At 41.2% G+C, this 19,019-nt stretch overlaps 1 protein-coding gene across 1 annotated transcript in view; it reads left to right on the top strand.

Moving 5' to 3' along the window:
• The window catches only part of LOC116435084 (uncharacterized), a 114,081-nt gene that overhangs the window by 88,199 nt on the left and 6,863 nt on the right, over positions 1 to 19,019 (top strand). The window contains exons 2-4 of the mRNA XM_031994266.2: positions 4,284 to 4,600; positions 4,997 to 5,208; positions 17,899 to 18,242. Coding sequence (XP_031850126.1) covers positions 4,285 to 4,600; positions 4,997 to 5,208; positions 17,899 to 18,242 — 872 coding nt within the window. The 5' untranslated portion in view covers position 4,284. The remainder of the gene's footprint in view (positions 1 to 4,283; positions 4,601 to 4,996; positions 5,209 to 17,898; positions 18,243 to 19,019) is intronic.

The raw sequence follows: 19,019 nt of genomic DNA, 5'->3' as shown, positions 1-19,019 counted from the left end.
CATCCGCGCCGGCATTCCCGCTTGTAATTCCGAAGGCGGGCCGAGATGAAGACGTTTATGTTTGACCAACCGTTCGGTTCTACTTGTACGGACAGGTATGACGTCGCTGCTAGTAACTGGAGCACGGGGACCCATAAATTCTGCGTTTCCCGGGGAAAGTTTTGGGAGAGTAATGGGTGGACTTAGGTAGCTTTGCTAGCAGGTGTTTGTAGTGAATGAGGACAGTGTAATAATATGGTTGTGTTCTATATAGGTATGTTCTGATGATAAGTTCTATTGTAGATTATACCTATGTTGACGTTTTCAATGAGAGGATGCAGACTTCACGGTAATGTTAACCCTTTCGCGACGGGTGCCGTGTATATACGGCAGTCCATTTTTGTGCCCCCACTACCAGGGAAAATCAGTATATAAGTACGGCGTTTTTTCCCAGAAATGATCAGAATCCAAATTACCAAACATCCAACGATGTTACGCTGCCGACGGAGCGTTGACTTATCGTATCGTATCGTCACTAAATCAGCATCAGAAAGCAAATTATCATCAACGACGTTACGCTGCCCGACGGAGCGTTAACTTATCGTATCGTGTTGTATCGTAACTCATCGTATCGTATCGTATCGTATCGTATCGTATCGTATCGTAACTCATTGTATCGTATGGTCAACTAAACCAGCATCAGAAAGCAAATTATCATCCAACGACGTTACGCTGTCAGACGGAGCGTTAACTTATCGTAAGGTATCGTATCGTATCGTAACGTATCGTATCGTATCGTATCGTATCGTACCGTATCATATAATATCATATCGATATCGTCATTACAACACGATACCATTTCAACGCGTCCTCCAACGTTAATTCATAACAAAACATACCTTAACACTAGAACTATCGTGCCAGTCAAAATGACTAATTCTCATTTCTTCGTTCCGCAATTATTGATATCTTAAAGGCATTGAACATTCAAAATTATCTTGAAAATCAATATTTCTACTTGACTACTACAATGAATGTCTGAAGAAACTGAAAATAATCTATTACAATTTCTATGGCAATTATATAGTAATCGTATTAAAAACACGGTAGTTCTAATGTTAAGCACCCAACGCTCAAGAACCTATAATATAAATTACTCGGGTGTGTATAGGTATTTATCCTACTCCCCATTCCGAACTAATTACGTCCACGAAAATCGTGATTCTTCCTCGAACCGTTTCGTTCTGGAATTTCCATTCCTAAGTAGCTCCGCCCGGAAAAAATTGGATTTCCTAATAGTTGAGATAACCGTCGCGGATGCAATTTCAAGAACACGTCTCCCTTTGGAAAGCAGTTCCGTTTATTCCCTTATCTTGCCCTTAATCGCCCGAAACGAGCGCTGAACGGCGAACACCGGGGCCTCGGTCGAGGGTAAACGTTCCGAAGTGACTCCAATTAGAGGCCATTATGGCACGGTTATTAATGGTCCCCGCCCGTGGGCTGCATAACGCGATTCCGCGGAACGCGTGGCGTTATTCCATCAGATTATACACCGGCATTACCGTCCGACAGTGTCGATATCACGGATCCGTTCGCGTTTCCGGCGGAACGCCGTTGTTTGCCCGCCGATCCGCCGTTGTGTTCTACCCGTGGCCAATCCAAATAATACTTCATAGTAAACCCAACGAATTTAGGGGATTAGACGGAACGCCACTATTATTTTGTTTATCGCGGCCGCGCCTGACCGTGAACGGACCCTGCCCACTGTTTCATTATTCAATAGACCGCGCCCATTTGTGTCACCGCGTATAAATTTATTCTATTCGCGTGCGCTCTAAACAGTCCCGCATTACCCTGGTACATCAACAATTTAGTTTATCCGCCAGATTGCGTGCGGTAATGTTCTACGCCCACGTATCGATCTTTCAGGAAAGAAATGGAAATCCGGCGTTAATAAGATTGATTATGTACGACGTTGTTCCTGTATTCCTGTATTCGTTCCTGTGCTTGTCTGAATGCACAAGTCGCACTCCACTTGGAGTTACTTACATTTTCCCTTAACCCTAATCGTAATATTTTATAACGAATACCGCGATGTGACTGTCAGTCTCTTATGAGAATAAAAGGAATGATTGAAATTTTATTGTTTTTGTTTATAGGGCGCAAATATTAAAAGCCCAAAGAATCCTTTGGTCATGCAATGTGAAATAATCAAGAAATTTAAGTGAAGAGTCCAAATGTGACTCAAAGTGACTCACTATGAATATTGTAGCAATAGATTATTTTCGGTTTCTTCAGACATTCATTATAGTATTCAAGTGAAACTATTTATTTTCAAAATCATTTCGAACATTCAATGCTTTGAATATATCAATAATTGCGAAACAGAAAAACTGAAACCAGTCATTTTGACTGGTACGGTGGTTCTAGTGTTAATTACTCTGACAGCAAGAGATCAGCTCCTAGTTTCCTTTTTTCCTATTAATTAATTGATATTTGATTTAACTTCGTTTGTTGAAGACTTTGTATATTTCAAAGTATCTTCGTCCGCAAAGGGTTAATAGTGATTGTGTCTAATAAAATTGGTTAAACAAGATCTTATATTCTTCGTTTTCTAATGTCTGATTACACGTTTGGATATTCTACTTGATATATACAGTTCTCCTCGGACAGCATTCATTTTAATGAAATTTATTAGAAGATTGTACTGTATATAACTGGTTTCTACTTATACGTCTGACTACGTGCAGGTATAATCTACTTAATGTCAGCAGAGACTTTCAATTTTTCATTCCGGAAGCTACGAGCATTAACGAAATTAATTACTTTAGGTTGAACACTGCTCTCTTCCTTTTTTCGTGTCTGATTAGATGCAGGTGCATTTCACTCGCTGTTCCCATTACCTCTGAATGTAAATTACATTCCCCATTAGGGGATTTAACCGTCCACATACGATCTTGTTCAATAGCAGCGATCCAGGCTTACAAGCCTCACTGTATATTACAATATACGGCACTATACTTGCTTCGGTTGCACGTCTGACTATATAACGCACTGTTCTACTTGTACATAATCTACCCTGTTTACTTTCAATCAAAATTAACCGTCCCCATTGAAACGCAACGTTGACTGTCGACTGATGATTCGTTCCCTGATCCACCGTGCTATTTAACCAATCAATATCCGTATTATAATAAACTAAATGTTCGTTAACAGACTTGGAATAACAATCAAGTGCCAATATCGGCTCGTGATTTCCTGTTGCTCTATGTCAATCGTCGATATCTCCGGAACATTAGTCGAACAGAATTTCCAAATAAATTCATTATTCACGGTACACTTCTAATTACAAATCACGCGTGTAATTAATGTATGTGCTTCGGCGTGAGCAAAGGTTCGCGGCGCGAATATGGAATCTACGTTCAGTGATGCTCACCTCCAACGCGAAGCTACCTCTCCCTTTTCACAAAGTTCCTCTGTTATTATTTCACATAAATAATCTGCTTCCAATATATATCAACCAGTTAACTGTGTTCGACGAGTATACACGTCATCTTAAGACTCTTAATGGCGCTAACTTTTTCAACGATGGATTATTTATTTTTTGAGATAAACCTGTAACTCTTGTAGTATCTAGAATATTTATTGAAAAATGATCGCCTTTATCATAGTTTTAAGACAGTGGGACAGCGAGTATTCTGAGGGTCATAAAAGGGAAAGGGACTCATGGAGACCAGGCCCAAGGGTTGCTGGGTTTTCCCAAAGGATGCGTAAGCAAGGATGAGTGCGTGGTGGTGAGAGTAGGGTGTGTTTGAGAATTTATTGGAAGTGTGAGTAAGAAGAATGCTTGTGGGGGAGAGAATGATTTTTAACACGTTGAATGCCATGGAGGTCACCGGTGACCCCCCATCGAATCGAATTACTATAGTTCATTTAATTGAAAGACGATCATTTGACAATATTTCTATATTATTATACATTGAGCAGGATCAGCGTGCAATAATAATAACGCAATTCAATCAAACGATTTAATATCATATTTTTTCCATTTTGTGCATTTTGTTCTATGAAATCCTACGGCGTTCAACGTGTTAAGTACGGATGGCGAGAGATTAGAAAGAGAGTTGCATTGAGAAGAGAAAAGACCTGTACACTGCGAGCTATATCGTTTCTATTTATTTGTATTTTATTCAATTATCTACTCCTATTTTTTAAAAATAAAACATATTTAAATTCCATTAATACCACAGTAAAATCAAAATCTCCCTTCGATTAAAAGATCTTCGTCTGTTCGTTTTCCCCAGAATGCCTAACGAAAACGCGCCAGTTTGCGGGTGCGGAGTGGTGGTCGATCTCCCGAAATCCCGGAATGGCTCGCTGGCCTCGAAAAAGCTGACGCTGAGGATATCGAAGTCGAAGAGCGGCAAACCGGATGGACGGTCCGGGAAGAAACAGCAGGATGAGGCGCGCTCGAAGAACAGGAGCTCCGAGACCGGAAGCAGTAGCTCGGTCATGGATCAAGCGAGGCAAGCCACGAAGAGCAGCAAGCACGAGAAACGCCTGAATCACTCGAGGCGGACCCGGAGCGCTGACAGAGCGGAATCGCATTACACCTACATTGGTTCGTACCGAAAAAACATACGTATCCTTTCCCTCGTATATTTTCTCTGGATCCTAAACCCTTAAAACATGGAATCATCATAAAAAACGGCAGAAATCACTGAGCCAATTTGCAGTCTTGTAATCAGGAATTTAATATTCGCAAATTGAGCAAGTTTTATATTGTTGATTGGAGCATAAATCAGTTTCGATTGCCAATAAATCAATAGTCGAATGAAATGTTGTTAATAGAATCTGAACTCGGTGATTGATATTAAATATTGATTTTATTAAGTTCTAAATTTAATATTAAATTGTTCAGTATAAAATTGATATAGACTTTCAGTTGTATTCTCTTTTTAGTAAATGTTGTTTCTAGATGGCGTGAATTCCCAAAATTTCTCTAAAAATTTCGCAGATTCGGGGTCCAGTATACTGGGCAGCGGAATCCGAGAGAACACCATACCAGAGGCTCTGTACGCCACCATCCCAGACATGCCGAACGCGAGTGTCAACGAAACCGGAAATGGTCAATTAAACGCGCAAAGAGGATCGCAACCCGTTTACGCCGTACCCTCTATGGTGTCGCCGCCGCCGACCTACGACGTGGCGATTTCGAAAACGTGGCAGGTGAGGGGCATCAATCCGCTAAACCATGAAATCATTCGATAATCCAGTCACACTCGATTGATTTACAACTCAAACATTTGATTAATAATTACAATTACATTCCAAAACAAATGTAATACACTAACCCTTGAAATCATCAAAAAATCCAATCACACTCGATTAACAATTCAAACATTAAATTAATAATTAAAATTACATTCCAAAACGAATGTTATCCACTAACCCATGAAATCATTCAAAAATCCAATCACACTCGATTGATTAACAAGTCAAACATTTAATTACTAATTACAATTACATTACAAAACGAATGTAATCCACTAACCCATGAAATCATTCAAAAATCCAATCACACTCGATTAACAATTCAAACATTAAATTAATAATTAAAATTACATTCCAAAACGAACAAAACATCCATTATTCAATCATGGCAGGATAGTAACTTCAATCCACTACCCATCAAATCATTCAAAAACCCGATCACACTCGACTGATCAAAAACTCAAACATTAAATTAATTAAAATCACATTCCGTAAAGAACACGCGGAGCATCTATCGTTCAATCATCCCTGATCACAAAAAGCTCGTTCGAAACTCGTTAGATCGACCAAAATAAAAGATCAACACACGCATCGGGCAAAATCTCATGAAAAATGACATCTCGATAAACGTAACGTCGGCGTTGTATCTACCCGGAGGATCGTGATTTACCGGCAATTTAATTCCGACTAGACGGATGGAAAAAAAGAAATTGTTTGTCCAATGAATTTCCGTTCCTATCTCGCGGCGAATAAATTTCTCGAACGAATCGCGCGGTCCGTTTCATATCCCCGCAACGTTCCGAGCCGAACTTTCGATCATTATTGCGGAACGTGTTTCATACGTGAACGTTAAGTTCCGAATTGATGCGTGCTAATTAAATTTAACGAGACCACGTTCGTTCCGAACCGGCGAATCCGCGCGCGGTACGTTCACTCGTAATTTCTATTTACTCGTAAATGATATTGATGAAGATCACGTGACGCGGGGAGAAAAAGAAAGCGGCCGACCGTTCGCTCCCGGCTGCAACCGAGTTCGCAGCGGCGAATTAAGATATAACCGCGGACCAGTGGAATCCATAAAAATCGATGTTATCCGGGAATCCCGTGGCCCGTTCTAATTCTTCGATAATTGCGGCCCGAACATTTTTCCCTACAATAATCTCGACATTCGTTTTCCTCCTCGGTGATCTCGCGCGAATATCGCGATCACCTTCCGTTACGCGCGAGAAAATTCTTCGTTCCACCGACGGGGCTCAAGGTGAAGATAAAAATAATCGCCGGTCGAATAATGAATTATACATATAGGGTCGCGCGAGTATTTCAATGTACGGAACGATTTTTAACCCTTTGCGCACCGAATTTCTTTTGCGTTTCATTCTCGATTGCTCTGTGTTACTGTAATGTTTGATTTGAAATGCATTTTGAAAAATAGTTTATAGAAAGTGTAAACAATTCTTTTTACTAATAATACTGAAAATAACATAATAATATAACCGTTTCACTGCTGACTTTTTTGTTATGCCGAGACTGCGTTTTTACTAATTTCATCCACAAAATGAATTAAAACAAATTGAACTAAATAAATGGTATTTTTAAAAATGTTTGTTGTTGCAATGCAATATAAGTGGATTTATTGTATGAAATGTGTTTTCCATTTTTTTGGCATAGTCCGAAAAATCCGAAAAACGGTTAATGTACTTGAAAAATACGACAAAGCACAGCTGTGAATAAAACTGGTATCGAGTCGTACTCGAGGTAGCGCAAAGGGTTAATGGATTAAAGGCGGGATCTTCTGTAATGTAGTTTGGTTAACCCCTTGGCGTACTATTTACTTTCGTTACTAAGCTCGTGTAATATTTTACTATCGACGATTTGTAAGAAATACAACAAAATTTTCCATTCTACTTCAGGTGGAAATTTCGTTTGAAGATAATACATTGATAATAGCAAAATAGTTGTTTGCTTTGATCAGTGGGTAATGAACAACATTGATTCTTGTTAAATTAGTTTAGAAACCTTCATCGCGAGTCTCTCTCGTCATTGTACAGCAAGAGGTTAAAGAAACTACCCTAATTATTAGATTTCGTACACATCCAAATTTTGTACTAAGAAGGAAAATAAAAGATCGAAGAAATAGCATTTTTCATTTTCACTAGGAATACTATAAAAATTAGTTGCGGTTGCTGACAGATTACAAAACAACCTTGATAATAGCAAAATAGTTGTTTGTACAACATTGATTCTTGTTAAATTAGTTTAGAAATCTTCATCGCGAGTCTCACTCGTCATTGTACGGCAAGGGGTTAACGATAGAAATTTATCTGGTATATTCTGATGAATATTTTGAGTTTTGCGCGATGGAAAGGAAGGATATTCGCGAAGATTTTACAGAATCCTTGACTATCGTAAGATCCCTAGATATTAAACGCGAGAAGGAAATTGGAGCGGTGATCGGCGCGCAGAATGAAAATTGAGCGTTTGATGAACGCTCTCGAAGGTCAATCGAAGCTTCTGACCAAAGGGAATTTTTCGAAAGAAGGAAACAGCTATTGCGCACTGGAATATTCTGAGTGCAGAATTTATTACAAAATTCCCGTTCGGAGAGATGGTCTCACGTAAATAAAAGGGAAATGTACCACATATCATAAAAGGTAGGAAATATTCTTCATTTCTCGGGCAAAAACAGGATCGCAAAGGACGTCGCGTGTATCCAATACGACTCGAAATCGAATATTCCCATTGGCATAAAAATTGCATTTAGGAGAAAGGGTGTTGTGCGAAAGAAAAACTGGATGAATATATTAGTTTCATCGAAAGCTCTTGTTTTCCTTCGCAACATGGCATTTACATTATAATGTAACAATAAATATTGCAAATAAATAAACTAAAAACCAACAGAAAGCAGTCGAATAAAATATTCAACGCATAATTAAGTAAAATTTAATTTAGCACGTATTATATTAGTAAACATTGCAAATAAATAAATAACAACAGAAAGCAATCGAATAAAATATTCAACGCATAATTAAATAAAATTTAATTTAGTACGTATTACACTAGTAAATATTACAAATAAATAAAAAACACAAAGCAATCGAATAAAATATTCAACACATAATTAAATAAAATTTAATTTAGCACGTATTACACTAGTAAATATTACAAATAAATAACAACAGAAAGCAGTCGAATAAAACACAGAACGCATAATTAAATAAAATTCACTTCCACGTACAGTGGTACTAATGAACATTGCAAAGAGGTAAATTAAAAAAATAACAGAAAGTTGTCGCGTAAAGTATACAACGTACAGTCGAATGAAATCTAATTTAAAGTACTGCAGTTTCTCTTGCAGCTTCGCTTAAAGACGCGACGAGACTTTTTGGCCAATACAAAAAGGGGGGATGTTCTTGAATCTCGACGACGGAAGAGGGCCCCCCTCCCCGTGAGCGTGACACAACAGGCAAATTTCAGCCACCCCCGAACCTGAAGGACCACTTTGCCTCTGGCTCGCCGTTTCGCATAGTTCCGCGGCGCCGAGCGACACATAAATTTCCGTGGCACATCGCGGTGGGCATCCCCGACGAAAAACACTGTCACCCCCCCCCCAGCTTCCCCCAGACCCACTTCAAAGTCCCCGGTAACGATGCCAGGACTCTTCGAATTCCGCTGAGCTCGCGTCGTTCCGTTCCCACCGTGTTTTATCGACTACCCACTTCCCGCCCGCCGTGTAATTCGAGCGGACCACAGATTTTTCGGTTACGAATGCGGAAATAAAACTATCCGCGTGTAACTGAGCTGTTAAACTTGTTAATGGACTGTGGATTTTGTGAAGACACTGTAAAGCGAAGGTATTTTAACACTAAAACTACCAGACGAATCAAATTGACACGTCTTAGAATATTCAATCTTCGAGCGTTTAAATTACGACACGACTTTCGCGAGAAATCGTCAACTAAATTTCTGCACTCGCACAGATACAGCAATAATCCCATCGAATCTCGAGGAATATATTCTAATATTTATAAAAACTTGGAAATAAGACACTTCAGTTGATCCAGCACTCGAAAGCTTTTTACTAGAAACGTTCAACTCTCTTTGATGAAATATACGATGCTTGTTGCGACTAATGTAAACAATTTAATCGATAAATTAAGGGACAAAGGTGTTTTACCTTGATATTTCGTGCAGTGATGCTGGATCAACTGGAGTGTCTTATTTCCAAGTTTTTATAGATATTAGAATATATCGTTCGAGATTCGATTGGACCCTTATTGCTGTACCTGTGCGAATACAGAAATTTAGTTAACGATTTATCGCGAAAGCTGAGTCATAATTTAAACGCTTGATTCGAGAATTACTCTTACTTAGCTGTCGATTATTCAAGATTTACCTTTTCATTATTTATACTATAGTAACACTATAATATGCATGTGCGTTGAGTGCATTTATAGTATCTGAACGCGCATCGTGCGCATAGAATGAGCAACAGAGAAACGTTTATGACAATTTTAGAATACAGATGTTGATTCCTTTTCAAATCGTTGAGAAGTCAGTTTCCACTTGTTCGTTCCTAATTGCCGCGGAAAATTCCGTTTCTTTTACGTCGAAATTAACGTGGAAATTATTAAGCGATTTCGGTTGGTTTCAGTATAATTCGGTAGAATCTCGAATTCATTCCGGCGCAACATGCAACCGTTGCGTGCATAATGAATTTGAGTGCGACTGTCTCGCGCGAAATATACGGTGCACCGCACATTTTATTGAATAATGCAATGGAAATGTATACAAAAAGTTATCCCCTTCTCGCCGCAGGATTTCACGGGAACAAACAACGAACGGCGGACTTTTACTTCGTCCGTTGCCGGTAAATCGAAATGCACGTAAATATAATAAAACGTCGAATTAAATAAAGTGGGATGATATTATCTCGCTTTTAATGTAACAATCAGCTTATCGCGTCGCGCATCGACAAATGAATTCATGTTTTACAACAAAGGCGGTTCGAAACTTTCATGATAATCTCCGCTGAAAGGAAAAAAGAAATTAAATTCCAGTTGCAATAATTGGCGCAATCGAGAAACAATATTCATTTCGATAATATTATCAACAACCTTTTCCCTTCGTTCAGCGAGTGTCGTCGATCTTAAAAATTCCTCGCACTTTTTCCTCAGTCGATAGAACAATCGCGATTCTCGCAAACACGTTTCATCCATTCCCGACAGCAATACCGTCCGCGTCATGGAAAACGCTCGGCCGAAGCGTTAAGCGAGAAATAAACGGCTCGCGCGATGATTTAGGTCCGCAACTTCCCGACCGCGTCTTAATATCGCGTGAATCGCGCGAGTAACAATCTCCGCGGGAGATTAATCTCGCCGACGCCCCGAATGAAACAGTATAAATCGCGCGCGTCGAAAAGTTTCCGCGGATTCGCGTGGAACCTGTCGCCGGCGAGTACGTTCGGACAATGCTCGCGGTGGAAGGTAACCGTCGCATTCATTTCCGGTGGGAAAGTCGAGATGAATCGACGTCTCGGCCCCTTTCAGGTAGTTTTTTGTTGAAACCCTTGCGCCGGAATTCACTGCGCCGTCTGAGACGCGATCATGACGCACGTGAGATAATGCATTGACAGACTACTGAAAACTCAAATTTCAAGTATTTTGAACGTTCAGTACATGAAATTGAAGCTTGAAGTGTGCACTTCAAGATGCAAATGTGTTGGATGAGAAAGAACTGTGCGAACCCATTGAAAACTGCATCCGAACGTCGCAGGTGACCGAGGTCAAAATTGAAACCCGAGTTCGAGTTGACGTTCGAAATGTTTAACTTGAATTTTTTGGTTTAATTTCTAACTTGAAGTACACTAAATTGAAGCTTGGAGTCTGCACTTTATGATACAAGTGGATAGGATAAGAAATAATCATGAGAACCCATTGAAAATAGCAGTCGAAGGTCAAGAATGACTGAGATCAAAATTGAACCCCGAGTTCGAGTTGACGTTCCAAACGTTTAACTTGAAATTTTTAATTTAATTTCTAACTTAAAGTACACTAAATTGAAGCTTGGAGTCTACACTTTACGATGCAAGTGGATAGAATAAGAAATAATCACGAGAACCCATTGAAAATAGCAGTCGAAGGTCAAGAATGACTGAGCTCAAAATTGTACTCTTCATATCGAGTTAACGTTCATCAGAAGAGTAACCCCGAAACATTCCAAATTTCCAACAATATCCGAATCGTGATAAATCCCGCGAGTACTCTCGCGTGTTCCAAAACCCGGGCCGACTTCCAGAAAAATTATCTTCCCGATCCAAACCCGATATTTTCGGATTCTCGCGGCCCTCTAAGCGAAATAAATCAGCGAATAAATCTTCGAGCCCATTAATCCTGTCGCGCGTAGGGCGAAATGGACGTTGTAAATTGTTTCTCGGGGTTTTCCATCGACAGAAGGAGCGCGAGTATAAAATTCAGGTTCGGACGGGAAATTATACGCTGCTGCTTTGAATATTTCTCGCTGTCCGCTATGAGTAATACGCTCGGCAGACGTAACAACCGACCGCGAAACACAGCGAAATAAATAATAATTTTCCCGCGAGTAAGTGTATTATATTGCGGCCGCGCTGTCATCGTAAAACAAACGCCGGCGCGCGTTCACCGGCGGCGAATTTTCGGCTTTTTTCCCCTCGTCGTTCGCGGAGCGACGAGGGGAAAGTGGCCGGGGAAAGAAACTTTCCAGCTGGAAGTAGGAAACCGATATATTCCGCTCGGAGCGGAACTGTTTCGCCCAATCACGCCGCTTTATTACAATGTTTACCAAGTGGCCCGCCATATTCCACTGAAATTACGACGGCTGCACGACCGGATTACGGTATCGGGGAAAGGATGCGATTAAAGCGGCACCTAAACGACCGGGGGATACGTATAGGAAGCGATCCTCCGTTGGCAGTGTTCCACCCCCGCATTCGCGATAGCGTTAATCTTATTCGTTTATACGATTTCGAGGAAATCTGCGCGGAATTCCCCCTGATGCACGGTTATTTAATAGCGCCGGCGTATACGGGGTGTGCATGGTTGAACATGGAACGCGAAACATTCTCAACCCCTTGGACTGTGATTTCTTTCTCAACTCTGATACGGCTACTTTGTCACTAATAATTTATCGGAAAAAGAGAAAAATTCTAGGCATACGTTATGCCTATATTTCCTTTTAAGTATAATAGTTGATTACAGAGGAATAATATTTATTTTGAATTCGAATGAACTGAGTAATACATATATTTGTTGAATCATATTGAAAATAACACATTCACTGCCAGTCATGAATATACTCGTAGCAAGAGATTACCAGTTTGGTAGAATGTTGGTTGTATTTGAAATGTTAATATAAAGCAAAATAAATTGAAAGTATAAATGAAATCGCACATTTTATGCTAGCAGTGAATGGGTTACTACGATTTGTCATTGTTATGAAAGAATAAGGAATATTGTATAGATGAAAATTCTCATGGCAGTGAATGTGTTAATAATTTATTGGGAAAAGAGAAAAATTCTAAGCGTGTGTTAATAGTTGAGTAATAATATTTACTTTGAATTCGAATGAACTGAGTGATACACTGTGTTGTTGTAGGGCAAAGGGTTAATAATGGCAGAATGGAATTTTTGAGAAGAAAAATGCTTGTTTCCGAGAAACAAATATTATAACAGGAAGGATCTCTTTTTTGGGAGTTGTATCTTTCGACAGTTTTCGACATTATTGTTGGATTTAACCTTGAGACGATTTTTAATGGAGTTATATGGTAAACGATGGAAATTGAAGATTTAATATTAATATTAGAATAATAACGGTTTTATCTCTGGCTGGAAGAATTGGAAAATGTTAATACCTTTCAATTGAAGAACTGGAGAATATTAATACTTTTTAATTCAAGAACTAAATATTTAAACTAAATATTTTTAGTGCGATTAATATGCAATTCCCATAAAAATTGTAACAATAGATTATTTTCAGTTTCCTCAGACATTCATTATAGTACTGAAATGAAGCTATTTATTTTCAAAATCATTTCGAATATCCAATGCTTCGAAGATATCAATAATTGCTAAACCAAAAAATCGGAACTAGTCATTTCGACTGGTACGGTAGTTCTAGTGTTAATCGAAGAACTGGAGAATATTTATACTGTTTATTTGAAGAGTCGGAGAACATTGATATTTTTAAATCAAATTCGAGTTTAAATTGCAGAGTCAAGAAGTATTAATACTTACGAACTCCACTTGAAATTTTCGTCACGAATCGACGCGATATAACAAGACGAAGGATTGAAGGTTCCAAAACGCGATGAAGGATTTTAGTGGGCGAAGACGTAACGTTTCAAAGACGAAATTTCGATTCTCTGCGACTCTGACGGGCGGAGCGACCAGTTTTCCCCCGTGTGAACCGTGAAATTCGCTTCCCCGAGCAGAAAGGAATTGTCTGGTCGGCGAATAAATTCCAGTTTAATCCACGGTCAACGATCGTGTAACCGCTTCTCTGGGATCTCATTAATATTATAGAGAATGGAAGAGGGGAGAAAGTTTCCACGGAAACGATTCCGCGTCGCGCTGAAAATCGAATCGCAGGATAATAATCTTGAAACTCGATTTCCCAGCGTTCGCCGTCTTCTTTAGCGGTGCTCTCTCTCTCTCTCTCTCCGACGCGAACCGACAAAAATTGGCCAATAACTGCGCCACGGTCGGTCAAAAGCACGGGGGTCTTCAGTTTTCACCGCCAGCGGTCAAATGATTCCGGCAGAAATATCGGCAAAAGGATCCTAACCAATAAACGACTCTTGTTTCGGTAAATCGCGAAATCCTCGGCTTCTAATGGACCTCTGATCCCATATATCGCGACTCGCCGATCAAACATCCTTCTGTGAAAGCTCGCTTACATTCAGCCGATATTCATTAACGCTCCGATTACATTTTTCAATCATTCGATCAAAAAATATTCGATTGCATTCCATTTACACTCGTTGGAGCAGTTAAACCCCTTGCTCCTTCAAACCTCCAAAAATCCGAATCTAACATTTGCGCTCGAATATCAACCCTTTGCACTCGAGAGGTGACGCTCACCACTCGGTTTCCTACAGAAAACCTATAAAATTTGATATTTAATATTACACCACGTATAATGCAATTTCAGAAATATTCAAATAAAATAGCTTTGTTCCTCGATGTACCCGTGATCTCTCTTCCAGTGAATCTCGCAAAATATCGTCTGTATCTCTCCATGGAATGTCAAAATATTTCCAGTGAGAAACTGTCGAGCAAAGGGTTAAATTCTGAAATATTCAGCGAATGTCGAATTACCGGAGAACATCATTGTCAAGAGATGAATCTTCAAGAGCGCGATACTCCGTCGGATTCTATCGGTCGCTCTTTCGCCGTGAAACCGAGCGTCGCGAGTCCCGTTTAAAACGCTCGGCGACGTCGTCGGTGTTTTTAAAAAAAAATGTCCTTTCGGACGTCGGATTAGCGACATTTTAGAAAGCCAGACGGCGAAACGGGCCGCCGTGAAAAGGGGCAGCGTTTCGCGAACGGCGCGCGCAGGGGAGGGTAATGAGCGCGAGCCGTCGCTCGGCGCCGACGTTTCGCGCTCATTCAGACCGCTTTATCCGATTACCGCCGTTGAGCTCTTAATTAACGCGAAGCGGTAACGTTACTTTCGAAAACGCCCGCCCGAGGCTGGATGGCAACCTTTCGCCTGAGCCGATCCGCCGCCGTAGCCGTCGCTGCCGATGAAAACCCTCCGCGACCGTATCAAACGAATGCGTCCCGACGCGGCACGATCCGCGACTCGCGGCGAAATTGTTCGAGAAGCGATAAGAATCCACGGTTTTTTGTCGGATCGCGTCGTTCCGGGGGAATCAAGTGCCGGAAACGTTTCCATCGATGGTACGAATGTGTAATGGCTTTAGCTTCAATTTTAATAATGTACTGAAATTGAAGCCGACGTTGCTATGAATCAGAAGCTTTGTTCGTATTGTTAGTGTAAATGAAGATTACAGTATGTTTCCAGTTTTTTCGGGTTTCTGATAAAGCTGCATATATCTCTTGGTAAAAGACTAATCGGTTAATCTTCCAAGATATAGTACCTTAAGCAGCTCATCTCTAATGAAATCAACAAAGCCTCAATATCCAGTTAACTAGGAAGAAAATCAGTCTTCACTGACAAAGTTAAGAGAGTATGATACAAAATGACAGTTACGAGACTTTATTGTCACACGAAGTAATTTGCATACGTAACAAAACTTCTGTAACTACCGACGAAATTAATTGGAAACATTTGCACGGTAATTCCGCGATAATCTCTCGAGTCTACAAGGATTACGCTGCATAATCTGAACGTTGGACGTTCGAGGAATCGATTCCGCTTCCAGTACGAGGTATCTTTCTTTTCAACCGCAGCCTCGCCTAGAAATGAAGTTTCGCGCAGCGGGATCTGATAAAGTTCCCGTAACGCGTTTAATTGGCCGCGTCTAAATCGCGTCGCGAAATTAAACGTCACGCGGGAGTAGATTTCTGTTCTACTTTCCGCGCGTGAACGGGATCAATTACCGGCTCCGCTCGGCGGCCCCCGCGTGTTTTAATTAAACCGTGCGCGATTCATTTATTAGCGCCAACGATACCGGAATTTCCCCGAAAAATTTCCACGGCACGCGGATCGCGACGGACACCTGCGATTACGTTCTTTGATCGCGCGATTTTCGGGTTGATTGAATTCGATCAGCGCCGACCGACATTTGCTCCTCTTCCCTCTTTCTCTGTTCGATCGCGACGAACGCGAAACTTCATTACTTCTGTTCCACTTTTCCCTCGTTCGTGCGTGATTCGTTAATTATCCCGTAAATCGACGCGTGTCTTTGATTGTCCCTTTACCTTACGGTTTCGTTTACTCGTGGAAACTTTGAAGTCTGAAGATAATCGTGTAATCTAGTTTAGTTCATTCAATCTAAAGTTATGTCAATTCTGCAAGGTTTCGATTGCCTGCGAGTGTATAAACGTTAGCTGCTCGACCTAAATATCGATGCTCGATTATTCAGTTTGATTTTCCCGAGAACAGTAAGTTGGACATCGAGCGTAATTCCTAAGTAGTTAAGTTAATGCATTAGCCGAACTCGATCGCTGTACGGTAAGAATCAATTTAATTTAAGATTCAATCTGCCCAGCAAGAGAGGGAAACTCTTTGGCGAACGATATAACCTCGTTTGTGCATATAATTTGTCATTATTCCAATGCGAAACTTCTGCAAGGCTTTCTATTTAATTAAAAATGATCTTCATCGTCGATCGGTTCCGACACACGAGTGTCAGTCGCGCGTCGAATATTTTCGGGGGAATAACGAATAGACTGCGGACGTTCCGACCGAATTCATATTTCGTCCCCGACGTCGAATTAAAATGAAAATACGTATTAACCGTTCGCGAACGAGACCCGATCGTAAAGTTCGGGGTATTTTTCATGCGAGACGGGGAACGTCCATAAATCAGAACTTGGCTGGTGACCGGACTACGTAAGCGAAGTGCCAGGAAAGAAAAACCGGTGGGACCCGAGGCGTCTCGGCGGCGCGAGAGCGGCGTTTTTGCTCTTCAAACAATTGGCTCGAGTTCAGAACCAGTCCTCGGAACTTTTCTGCAATTTGTCGCCCGGTAAACAGTGTAGCTTACCGCGGAGACCGGATTTTCCACGAAAACCTGCATACTTCCGCGCGCTCCGCGCTGCGTTTATTTCAGAGCTCGATTCGATAAATTACTCTCCCATTGTATATATCCTAAAACGTATCGCACTTAACACGGGACTCGCATTTCATCGCATCGCGGACGTTCCACCGTGCGAATTTCACTCGTTAATTAATTACGACACTCCGCTCCGTTAATGGGGAAATACCAAAATCAGCGAAAGTTCATGCTCTCGATCGAGGAATTGATTGGACTCGATAAAATAGATTTCTATATAATTGCTTTCCACTCGAGGGGGACCCAGGTTTTCCACATATTTCCATTCATCCGTAGAGCAACGGCTTCTCAAAATTGACTTTGAATTTGAAAGCTCGATTGCTCGCAACAAGTAATACCAATAAAATGATTAACCGTAAGTAACCATTGTCCGAGACACATCCGTGTAATCGAATACTAGTTTCATCAAAGTTTCAAAATTCAAAGTTTTTCATTGATTTCAAGGAAATCAGTTTCTTCGAACGTTCATCGATGCTATATCCTGGGAGTCGCGTCTTCCTCTCCTAACACGTTCACTGCCATGAGAATTTTCATTCTATACAATATTCCTTATTCTTCTATAACAATGACAAATCGTAGTAACCCATTCACTGCTAGCATAAAATATGCGATTTCATTTATAGTTTCAATTTATTTTACTTTATATTAACATTTCAAATACAACCAAGATTGTACCAAACTGGCAATCTCTCGCTAGTACATTCGTGCCTGGCAGCGAACGGGTTAACACGTAGAGATCTTCCATCGCAATTATATTCGCGTTGCTAGGTGAACATCACATATCGTTCGCATTACGTCGCGAATACTTTGTAACGCTACAATTCACACGAAATCGATTGACACGAAACTTCTGAACCGTTCGATTTCAGTCCGGCCTGCCGCCGACCTACGAGGAGTACCTCTGCCACAGGTACGCCATGTTGTCGCGGTCGCACACGCCGCCGCCGCCATGGTCGGACTCGGCGACGACAACGCCAGCGGCCTTGACCGCTCAAACTCGCCGCGAGCTGCTGGCGACGCAGCTCGAGCTCAGAGAATACTTCGCACAGCTGTCCCTTTCCCAGCGCAACGAACGATCCGGCGGCGGTCATCACCAGCATCACCAGCAGCAACAGGGAGCCGTGCTCAGGGACAGCAGCTACCTCTCGAACCAGCAGGCCTCCAGGGAGCAGCAGGTCAGGACGCAACAACGTTCGAGGGCAATGCCTCCCAGGTGAGTCCCGACACTCTCGAGGAGGAACGAGCGATCCCGCGGGGACGCGCTGCGAGCCGCGAAATCATTTACACCCGCGGCCGTCGTTTCGACGCGACCACGTGTCTACGACGCCGCTGGGACTCGAACATAGCTGTCTCGGGGACAATCGCTCGCGGCAGCGCTCGTCAAAACCGAGGGAGAGATTCGATTTTACGTGATGCTTCCCATCCATTTTTCACAACTGTCTTTACGTGTTTCTCAGTTTCTCTAGGATTCGATTTTCGTGATATACGATCGGGGAAGTTGAGGTATATTGAGAAACATGAATGTTTGAGTGTTCGCTGGCATTGCTACCGCGGATACCATCGAATCGTACTGCATCTGTTATTGGACGCTTTTATTACTAGAAACTTGAGAAATTGGTAATTAACGCTAGATTTACGGGCGTTTATTCTACACTATTCTATTCCTAGAAAGTTACGTGTTCGTTTATAGAAATCGCGAAAGTTGTAGTTTCGAAACCAAAGTGTTGCAACGCGTTCGTATAATTGCACGAGTCGAAATCGAAGCGAAATGTTGAAAGAATTCGGTATCAAATTGACGGGTTCCGTGAATCTAGTATTAAAATCAATGTTGGCATAACAGGTTGATGTAACTGTTCTATGGTTAGATGATTGGAAAGACGTCGGTATCTTTCAATTGTATAGCCAGATAATTTATTCCAAGATTAGTATTGCAATGGTTAATACTACCAACGAGAAACCGAGGAAAGTCGAAGAAGTTCGGAATGTAGGT

This window comes from Nomia melanderi, chromosome 4 (assembly GCF_051020985.1).
Source record: "Nomia melanderi isolate GNS246 chromosome 4, iyNomMela1, whole genome shotgun sequence".
Lineage (NCBI taxonomy): Eukaryota > Metazoa > Arthropoda > Insecta > Hymenoptera > Halictidae > Nomia > Nomia melanderi.
Note: the sequence above shows the minus strand (reverse complement) of the source record. Positions and strands in the feature narration are given on the sequence as shown.